The 10,413-nt window shown below is 48.2% G+C and overlaps 1 protein-coding gene across 1 annotated transcript; it reads left to right on the top strand.

The window, feature by feature from the left end:
* Nucleotides 1-578: 578 nt before the first annotated feature.
* Nucleotides 579-7,242, top strand: HEBP1 (heme binding protein 1). Its single transcript, NM_001030754.2, has 4 exons — nucleotides 579-681; nucleotides 1,239-1,377; nucleotides 3,241-3,421; nucleotides 4,690-7,242. The coding sequence occupies exons 1-4, from the start codon at nucleotides 604-606 to the stop codon at nucleotides 4,859-4,861; spliced, it is 570 nt and encodes a 189-aa protein (NP_001025925.1). The 5' UTR covers nucleotides 579-603; the 3' UTR covers nucleotides 4,862-7,242.
* Nucleotides 7,243-10,413: the final 3,171 nt, after the last annotated feature.

Below are 10,413 nucleotides of genomic sequence, written 5' to 3'. Positions count from 1 at the left end.
TTCAGGAGAGAAATTCACTTCTCTTTTGTTTCCCCCCCCCCAAAGCAAACAGAACAACAAGTGAATTGCAGCACGCATCATGGATTACAGATTTCGAACTTCTCGAATAATGGTGAATGAACCCAATTATACAAATGGTAAATAAATGAGCGGATCCGTGGCCTTGTCGCCACGGATAGCAGCTCCTGTCACTCACTGCGTGACAGCCCACGTCAGGCTGGATCAGATGGTCACGTCCAGCCGCTCTAACTGCTTTGTCTGCTCACAAGTCTCTCTCTAGAGGGAAATGCTTTAACGTCGCGATTACCGCCTTATTTTCCGCTCTTTAAGGATGAGTGCGCTAAGCATTACACACTCCTATCGGTGCGTCCCTTCCCTTGTATTTCCCTTCCCCAGCTTCCTCCTCTCCCCCAGCAAACACCCGTGCCCGCACGGCGACGCACCCCTCTCGGCCACCCCCACCTTCCACCCTCGGGGCCACCGCCGTGGCCCGCGGGCGCGCCCTGGCGGTCGTGCTGAGCGATGCGGGCGGCGCAACGCCCGCGGGCCCTCCCACTTCGCCCGGGGCGTGACGGGCCGGGCCGGGCCGGGCCAGACGGCAACATGTTGGGCATGATCAAGAACTCCCTGCTGAGCACGGTGGAGACGTGGCCCTACCGGGTGCTGAGCAAGGGGGAGAAGGTAGGCGGCGGGGCGGGCGGGCGCTGAGGCCCAGCTCGGGGCCGCGGGGTGCCGTCGGGGCCGCTCCTTGCGCAGCTGGGTGGTGTTCGGCGGCGGCTGAGCGGCCCGGGACGGGGTGTGGGGCAGTGCCTGCCTGCGGGCTCGGAAGGGTGGGGACAGCTTCTTCTTTTTCCCCTTTCCGTCCTTCGCCGTCACAGAATCACAGACTCACTAAGGTTGGAAAAGACCACTGGGATCACGGAGTCCAAGCATCAGCCCACCCCCACCGTGCCCACTGCCCGACATCCACACGGCTCTGGAACACCTCCGGGGACGGTGACTGCACCACCTCCCTGGGCAGCCCGTGCCGCTGCAGCACCGCTCTTTCCAAACTCTTTCCTAATATCCAACCTGAACCTCCCCTGGCCCACCTTGAGGCCATCACCTCTCATCCTATCACTGTTAGCTGGGAGAAGAGGCCGACCCCCACCTCGCCACATCTTCCTTTCAGGTCATTGTAGAGAGCGATAAGGTCTCCCCTGCACCTCCTCCAGACTAAACCATCCCAATTCCCTCAGGAGCAGCTCAGCTACGAGGAGAGGGAGTGTGAAGGTGGGCAGTTTGCTGTGGTGGAGGTGACGGGGAAGCCCTTCGACGAAGCCTCGAAGGAAGCAGCGCTGAAGCTCCTCAAGTATGTCGGAGGAAGCAATGACAAAGGTGAGATGCTCACTGGGCAGCTGTTGTGGCTGCTCAGTGGGAGCCCCATTGATAGAGCAGGTGTCACTGCAGCCCATGTGACCCCATCACTAGAGGTCTAGGGTGAGCACTGTCCCTCCTTGAGAGCAATCAACTTAACTATAGGCTAAGATGCCCAACCATGTCATCCTGTGAGTCCACTCCTCTCTCTTTCCTCTCTGAGGATAACATCACAAAGATTGCTTTTTTTAAGTAGGTCTGCATTACTTTCCTGCTGGGATAATTATAGAATCACAGAATCACAAGGTTGGAAAGGACCTACAAGATCATCTAGTCCAACCATCCTCCCATTACCCTTGCTACCACAAGCCACTAAACCATATCTCGTAGCTCCTCATCCAGACACCTCTTGAACACTGCCGGGGACGGCGACTTCACCACCTCCCTGGGCAGCCATTCCAGTGCCTGACCGCTCTCTGAAAGTTTTTCCTTATGTCTAATCTAAACCTCCTCTGGCACAACTTGTGGCCATTTCCTCGGGTCCTGTTTGTTGCCTGAGAGAAGAGGCCAAACCCCTCCACGTCACAACCTCCCTTCAGGAGGCACAGTGAGGTCTGCAAGGACAGGCACACGTGTGCTTGTCACAGCCTGCTGGCTGTATGGCAGATAATGAAATCCAGGGTAGCTGGAGCGCTTTGGTTCTGTGATCACACCTAGAAAGCCTGCCCTTCTAGGCAGCTAGATAACTTTTATGACCTTGAGTTTTATTGTATACCCTGGCAATTTTTATTCATGAAATGGTAATGAACAGTGAGCTTGCTTTTTAATAGTGCTTTGCAGTGTTTTGTAATGGCACTTCCAGGTGATTGCCTCTGATTCTCAGCTTACTAAAGTATGTGCATCGGTAATCATTCGTAACAGGACGATAAGACTATAGAGAAGATCTGAAGCGTATACTCTGACTTTCGTACATTTCTCAAGCATGTGGTAGAAGGGGTTATATAGTCTGTATAGGAATAGGAGCTGAGTGAAAAAGGAACGGGCGTTTACAGCCCTACAGTTTCAGAAAGCCAATGATCTGTAGTGCTGAAGTGCTGTAGAGGAAAAGGTACCTTCCATAACATGGCATAGAGAAAGGTATGTTATCAGAGTGTACAAATAAATGAGAAGGAAGTCTTGATCTTGGCCATTTCAATGCGTGATCCTAAAGGTTGTAGGTTCACTACTGCTGAAAGAAAAAGAGGGAAGAACGTTCTTGAGTGCCATGTACGTCTTAGAAGTAATAAGCAGACAAGAGGTGTGCTGCTTCTACAGTACAGACTAGAGGAGAGAATGGGCAGTGCTCCTGAAAGCCAGACTGGCTCTGAATTTTGGGGCACTGGAATTTATTGGATCTCTGGAAGCATTTGGAAGGGCTTAGGAGAAAGTTTCTGTGGCCCAGTATTGACTATAGCCTGACCACTAAGTACAGATGATAATGTTGTAAATACTCATATATTTAAATATTTCAGTGACAAATATGCCACTGCACCAGAACAGTAGGCCTTGTTGTGTTAGAGGTGATTTGTAAGAAAAGAGCATCTCAGTAAACATGAGCTATGTAGTGAGAGCCACAAAACCAGGACCATTAATGAAGATCCATCCAGAGGTCAGTGGGGACCCTTAGCTCCCAGGATCCCTGTACAGAAAGCGGAGAGTTGTGGTGCAAGGAAAAGCCTAAAAGCTCTTCTGCCTACCTCAAAGGACCCCACTCTCTCAGCTGGATTGTGCAAAGAGATCACGATGAGGAGCTTCTAAGCCACAATTATCTTTTCTGAGCCCTGTTAATGCTTTGAGTTCCCAAGAACCTAGGCTTCTGTAGTAATTTCTCTGCCTCTCTTTCAGGCGCTGGAATGGGCATGACTGCTCCTGTCTCCATCACTGCTTTTCCTGCTGAAGATGGCTCCTTACAGCAGAAAGTGAAGGTCTATCTGCGAATCCCGAACCAATTTCAAGCCAGTCCTCCCTGTCCTAGTGATGAAAGCATTAAGATTGAAGAGAGACAAGGGATGACCATTTATTCCACGTAAGGAACACATCCTGGGATTTCCAGTCCAAAGTGCTGAGGTCTATAGGGTGCTGTGAGGGGCAGTGTTGATTTTACCAGTGACTTGCTGGACAAGGGGTGCATGTGGTAGGAGGTAGAGGGGTCATTCTAGACTGTGAAGGCACGTGGTTTATGTCATGTCTTGTCATGATTAATGCTGCACAGATTTGGAATATGGATTTTTTTTTATCATTGAGAAAACAAGGGCAGGGGTTAGCCCTGAAAGGCTTTTTTGTTTCTCTAGAGGAGGTGAAGAGTTGGGGAGGGTGAATATGAAGGGACTGAGTTATATAATCTCTGAAAACCATCATTTTCCCTGTTTTCTGGGATCACAATGATTCTTAGTCATCAAGCATGTCCCTTAGTGTGGTTCTCACCTGATTATAGGAGTCAGCTGAGGCGTAAATGCCAGAGTCCATCATGGGTACAAGCAGCCATTGTGCTGCTTCAAATCACTTTAGAATGGCTTTGGCTGTTGGCCAGCTTAAGCCAAACTTGAGTTAGCATTGCAGTAGCAAGAAGCTCTTTACCATGGGATGTACCCTTGCCTCTTCTTCAACTATTTTGGCTGACTGAACTCTGAGACTTCTGGCTCCTCCCATGCCTGTGACTGCAGCTGGCCTTTGCTGCAGATGTGGGCTGCTAATGCAGTAACCGGCTGTTTTGTCTCAAACCTTGGCCCTAAGGCAGGGCCGCGAGGTGTAGGCTGATGTGATAACAGTTTCTGTTGGTGGGAGATAAGCATAGAAGTTGGGTTCCAGTCCATCCCTTTTCAATAACATGCTAATATCTCTGTGCCCTGCCTCCCTTTTTCCTTCATCTAACTAGGGTTGGCTTCCCTTCTCAGTCTTGCTTCCAGAAGGTGGTTATTCACACTCCAATGAACGTGGTTGTTGACAGCATTGGTGAAAGATCGGGTACTGAGCAGACTTAGAGATAACTTTGTGCTCTGAGAAACTGTTCCTCTGATATGGCACTCATTCAAAGGGCAGGGTTGTTCTAGTGACTGATACACATGGGTCTGTGTGGGATCTGTCAACTCTACCCTGGCTATGTTACCTTTGAGACTATTGATCTATGGCAGACGAAGTGTGCTGGCTCCCAAGGAACTGTGCCTGCACCAGTGCATCCTGGCAGGACCTGGATCAAAACGAGTTCCTAAACACATTGTATCTATACATTGTTCTCTTCCTTTCCATGCTCTTCCAGGACTGCTCAGCACTTCTCCACATTTGGTTTCTTTGCAGGCAGTTTGGTGGCTATGCCAAAGAGGTGGACTACGTGAACTACGCTGCCAAACTGAAGACTGCTCTGGGAAGTGAAGCTGCCTACCGCAAGGATTTCTACTTCTGCAATGGTTATGACCCCCCTATGAAGCCTTACGGGAGACGCAATGAGGTCTGGTTTGTAAAAGAGTGAGCATCTGGATCCCAGTGATGCTCCTTGCACTGACAGGCTTCCCATACTCTGTCTCTATTCTCTTCAAAATAAACTAACAATTTGGCAGAGGCAGAAAGCCATTACCCTCTCCCTTCACACCTATGCCTTGCTCTGTTATGGACTAACCATTTTAGAAGAAAGAACACTGCCCACTCTCCTGATGATCCCGCTCCTTCATTGCAGACCAAGTTCTCAATCACAGACACTCATGATCTCACAGTGTCTTGCTTTTATCTTCCTCATGCTCCCAAAGTTCAATGCTGAGACAGCTGAAGTAATCAATTACCAGGACTGGTTCCTGACAGGAGTTATGTCCAAGTGCTGGCAGGCTATTAGTCTTACCTGAGGCAGGCAGGGGAATATGATGAGATACAGGTATTTTTTTTAATCATCTTGAGCTTGCTGCAGCAGTAAGATGCTGTTTTTATCTGTGCCATTGGAAAGGCAGCGTAAAGGGACATAAGCATCGCTACTAAAACAACGCAGTGAAAATAACCATCCTTTACACTTTCTTATAGTGTGCAGGAAAGCAACATTTTTGTCATCTGATTGGAAAAAGTTATTTGGAGGAAGATTTCTGTTTGCAGCTGTCCCTTCGGTTTGACGTAGGACATTGTAGACTGTGTTGTGTTCTGATCTCGGCTAGCAGCTGGGCGGTGTGACGAGTAAGACCCCGAGATCATTTCATCACCTTCCTGTTACTCGTGTGTAATACTGCTCTAAAACTAGCCTACCAAAGGACCAAAGTTGAAATGCATGTGGCATTCTAATTGAATTAGAAAAATAGAGACTGTGAAAAAGCAGGTACCTATTACTTGTCATCTGAGGGTGCGTTTGATGAATGATGAGCATCTAGTGGGCTGTCTGTAAGTGCAGATCTCTCTTCTTAAATGAAGTGAGTTTTAAAAGGGCTACTCTGAGCAGCTGTCTTTAAAGAAGGAGGAAAGCCTGGTTGTTCTTGAAAACATGGCTTTACATCAGATACTGAGCAGCCTTTCTGAAACTTCAGATAGAATATTAAGGATGGGTCTTGTTTTAGGAGCACTGTCAGTCTTTCCTTGGTAAGCATCAAATCAGCATTTTAGCTGTCAGCTCTGCCAGGGAGACGGCAGAATGCCGATAATGGTGATGCAAACTGTGCCACTATGGATACCTGTACAATTCCTTGCTCTGCTAAAAAGTGCACCCCTCTGATGCTAAAGTGCCTCGGGGTTCAGGTGCTCTCCAAAAGACACTTTCCCTCTGGAGCTGAACACAATTGTTCAGATGGTGTCCTGGCTTCTGTCCAGTTGAGCTGTGTGACCCGTGTCTTCTTTTTGGGAACAAATCTTATCAGTAGTAGGAGAAAACGTGAAGTTCTGACGTTTTTTTTCTTTTCTCTTTTGCTGAGCCATGTAAGAACTTCACTGTGGACCTCACAAGAGCGTTTTCAGTTCCCTGTATGCAACAGCAGCTGGTCAGGACTTGCAAAAGTAGATGAGTACTTAGTTTTCAAAAAATGAAAGCAAGGGAAAAGCTGTTTGCCATGGTTAATGATTACAGCACAGGGGAAAAGAAATCAAAAGGAAATCAAGGGAAACAAAGGGAGTTCAGGAAGCCTGGTAGGCTGTGAAGGACTTTTTTAAGAAGCAAAGGCCTTTCTAAGGCCATCCCCCAAGGCAAAGGGACTTGTTCTTACTACCAGCTATTTTTATCAGCATGGATGTGGAATGGAAGGATGTAGTTCTGCCCTGTTTATGCATTCCTGAATTGATTTTGGAAGTCACATATAGACTATCTATGGATACAGTCATTTCTGGCTACCGACAATACAAATATATTACAATGGTCGTAATCCTGAAATTCCTCAAAATTCATGCTGTGAAGTCTCAGATGTTGGAAAGATCAGTAATAAACCTGATAGGCACAGAGCTGCACATCTCAGCGGTGTGGTACAGAGCAAGCTGTTTCGTTTTGTTTTGCTTTGCTTTTCATAAGATGCACACACTTTCTGAATAAAAAGCAAGGACATCTGACCCAATAGCAACCAGTTCTGGAAGCTCTGCCTCTGCAGCCCTGCTGCTGGCCTTTAGCACTGAGCAGACAGGGTAAAGTTTCATAAACAGTGTTACTGGTATCAAAAGCTTATGCAAACTAAACTGCCTTTTCTATACAAGCTAAGATGCCTGTGTTCTGTGTGCGTTCTCTAGAATTTGAAATAAATACAATAGTGTCAGTTACAGTTTTTGCTGATCACTAACTTTGTGAGCTTAGTGGGAGCTGTTGATTTGGAAGACTTCAAATGGCCAGTTTGGGGTATTAATCACCTCACGTCTATAAGAAGTCATAATGCTTTCTCCAATAAATTGCTATTTTTGGTATCCTGGTGTGGCTTTGCATTATCTGACTGTGTGAGATGGGAGCTCATTTTTGTGGCTTTCAGCCACTGGAAAACGTTTACTGATTTTTTGTGCTAATTTGGAAACCTGGGGGGCTCATGTGAGGAATGCTCTGCGTTCACTTGTGTGTTCCTACGGCTGGAATTCAGGCAGATATTCATGACTGTGATTTTCAACACGCCCTTCTGTCCAGAATCATAGAATCATAGAATGGCCTGCTTTGAAAAGGACCTCAGAGATCATCTGGTTTCAACCCCCCCCTGGGGGTTGGCAGGGTTGCCAACCACCAGACCAGGCTGCCAGAGCCACATGCAGCCACATCTAGAATCATTATATGTGCTGCCACACGAAGGTCCATGTATCTTCCAGTGAGGGACAGTAGAGGAAACCTGAGACACAATACAGGATCAGTGCAACTCTGTGCTGATACTTCTCCACCAGTCTCTAGTATGGTGTGTGGCTCAGTGATTTTTGCTACTGTGTGTGCTTTAAACCTAGATAAAAATTATCCCATGCATATGTTTACTTAATTTTGTGAAAGCTTACAACGCTTGGGATTCTTTCATCCTTTGGCAGGGAGTTCCTTGCATGTGCAAGGGCAGAAATACTCTTTGGCCAAGGGTTTCCAGCAGGCTGACACTCTGCTCGGTGGGCAGCAGGGTCACCAGCTCTTGCGTATGGCTCTGTCACTGGGTGAGTGTTTATTTGAACAGCCAGATGCTCCACTGCCATCAGAGGCACTCTGACAAACTCATTTTGCTGGGGCCAGCAGCGTAACCAAGTCAGAGGTGCTCTCTGGATTTTTGACCCAAGACCAGCATGGATGCAAAAAGCCAGAGCAGGGGAAATTGAAAGGTGGCACTGACGCTTCTGTGCCTTGGGGTCAGATCCTGGTGGGATCTGAGTACAGGGGGTGAGCACAGTGAGGGTCATACATCTGCCTGTGCTCTTCTCCTGCAACTCTTGGCTCTCTGCAGCAGCTGGCACTGCCTCCTGGGCAGCTGAGGTTAGGCTGGGGGTTATCTCTGCCTGCTGGGTAAGGAACGGCTGTGCTGCTAATGAGCTGATAGCTGCAATGCTTTTCATCTGTTTACGAGGGTGGATAGCGATAGGACAAGGGGGAACGATCTTAAACTGAGACAGGGGAGGTTTAGGTTAGATATTAGGAGGAAGTTTTTCACACAGAGGGTGGTGACGCACTGAACAGGTTGCCCAAGGAGGTCGTGGATGCCCCATCCCTGAAGGCGTTCAAGGCCAGGCTGGATGTGGCTCTGGGCAGCCTGGTCTGGTGGCTGGTGACCCTGCACATAGCAGGGGGGTTGAAACTCGATGATCATTGTGGTCCTTTTCAACCCAGGCCATTCTATGATTCATGATTCTATGATTCTATGGTCTTCATCGGTGCCTGCGCTCTAATGGTGATAAATGGGGCTAGCGGTGTGGTGAGCCCCGTGCAGCGTGCAGCAGTGCTGTGATGGCAGTGGGGACAGCCACAGGGATGGCCATGTTTCAACAGAACCAAGTTTAAAAGCATCAGCTTCGTGCATTTGGGGCAGGAGAGCTCTGAGACAGAGCAGTCTCCATCTGCCCTGAACCTCCAAATCATATATACTTATATATATATATACACATGTATGTGTGTGTGTGTTTATATGTGTGTGTTTGTGTATCGAGGTCATGTACATGTAGCAGACCCAATGCTTTGATCTATTAGTCAGCTTCTGCTGCCACAGAAGAACTTGTTAATATAAACACAGCCACAGGGTGAACATTTGCAGACCAAGGTTTTAAGTCTGCTACGATCATAGCTTCGTTGGCTTTGGAAACAAATACTTCTGCAGATGCATGCCTAGATATATCTAACACTGCATTAAGAAGATGACAGCCCTGATAAAAGAGCTAATTGGATAAGTTTGTCCCTATAAATCTGGGCAGGTTTACAGTGCTCCAGTCACTTTGAAGGGATGGTTGATTTATGGCGAACGGAGAAGTAACATCATTATTTCACCATTTTCATCAATCACCGTGGCAAATGGTGCATGAGCAGCTATTGTGCTTCTGGTAGCAAGTTTTCAGCTTTGCAAGGCTGCCCAAAGGCAATGGGACAAGGGAAGGAGATGGTGGCTCCTAGCTCTCACCGTCCCTCTTTGCTGCAATTACAGTGATACCTTTTTTACAGTAGCTCTCTGAACAGTGACTCTCTTCTGTGACAGCACTTCAGCTAAAAAAGAAATGCATCTCTTTTAACGGGACCTTAAGTGGCTTTGGATGTATAACGCCTCCATAAAACTGCTTGGCAACTTGATTTATTGGAGCAGGATCAGTGACAAAAGTGACTTCTCTGACAGTAATGGATGAAACACTTCCAGTCTAGCTGCTCCTTCTCTGCTCAGTGCCGATGCCAGCAGCAGGCTGGTTTTGTCATCTCATTCATAATCTTTCTGCTTTGCTCTCAGCTCAATCTGTAGCACAGGACAGATTTTGGGCACGGCAGCTGCCTCTCTCCTCGTCTCCCGTGGGAGCTGCTGCAAAAGATGGGTCAGTGCAAATGCCACTTGGTTTCTGAAATGGTGTCTAATTCTACATCCTGAGTCCATACCCAGGTGAGAGTTGGGTGCGTGCAGCTCCCCTGGCACTTGTTCCTGCCCACATCCCAGTTTCCATGGGGAGTAACACGGGCGAATGAGGTGGAAGGAGCTGCACTCTTCTTTATGAATACAGCTCTGGGTCTGGCTGATTGGTGGCTCTAGATCCTGGGGCAGCCTCAGACATGTCTTTTATGCAATCCAGACGAGAAGATTGGGTTCAGGAACCTGAACTTCAGGTGGAGATTTCTCAAAGGTAAAACTGGAAGTGAAACATGACAAAAGGCACGGCTGGGATTTAGGTGCTTCAGGATCTTAGAGCTCATAGATCCTCCAGTGTGTGGATCAACTCAGAGCTACACGCTGAGCGTGGGATTCAGGTCAGTGCCTGTTTTATATCCCCTGCTGCGGCCCTTCTGCCTCTCTGGGACCCTATGAGCCAGTGCAGCTGGATACCTCAGGCCACGTGCCCCCCACCGACCCCTCTTGCTCTGCAGGCCAAGAACCAAGGGAGATGCCCTTGGTGGGCAGCTGCACCACCCTGTGTGTGCCTGGACGTGGAAGCTGG

Source organism: Gallus gallus, chromosome 1, assembly GCF_016699485.2.
Source record: "Gallus gallus isolate bGalGal1 chromosome 1, bGalGal1.mat.broiler.GRCg7b, whole genome shotgun sequence".
Lineage (NCBI taxonomy): Eukaryota > Metazoa > Chordata > Aves > Galliformes > Phasianidae > Gallus > Gallus gallus.
This window is presented reverse-complemented; position numbering and strand designations above follow the sequence as displayed.

Coding starts and splice junctions, on each gene's coding strand:
- HEBP1 (NM_001030754.2), top strand. CDS start 604: ATGTTGGGCATGATCAAGAACTCCCTGCTGAGCACGGTGGAGACGTGG. Junction 1,378..3,240: donor CGGAGGAAGCAATGACAAAG/GTGAGATGCTCA, acceptor CCTCTCTTTCAG/GCGCTGGAATGGGCATGACT. Junction 3,422..4,689: donor GGGATGACCATTTATTCCAC/GTAAGGAACACA, acceptor GTTTCTTTGCAG/GCAGTTTGGTGGCTATGCCA.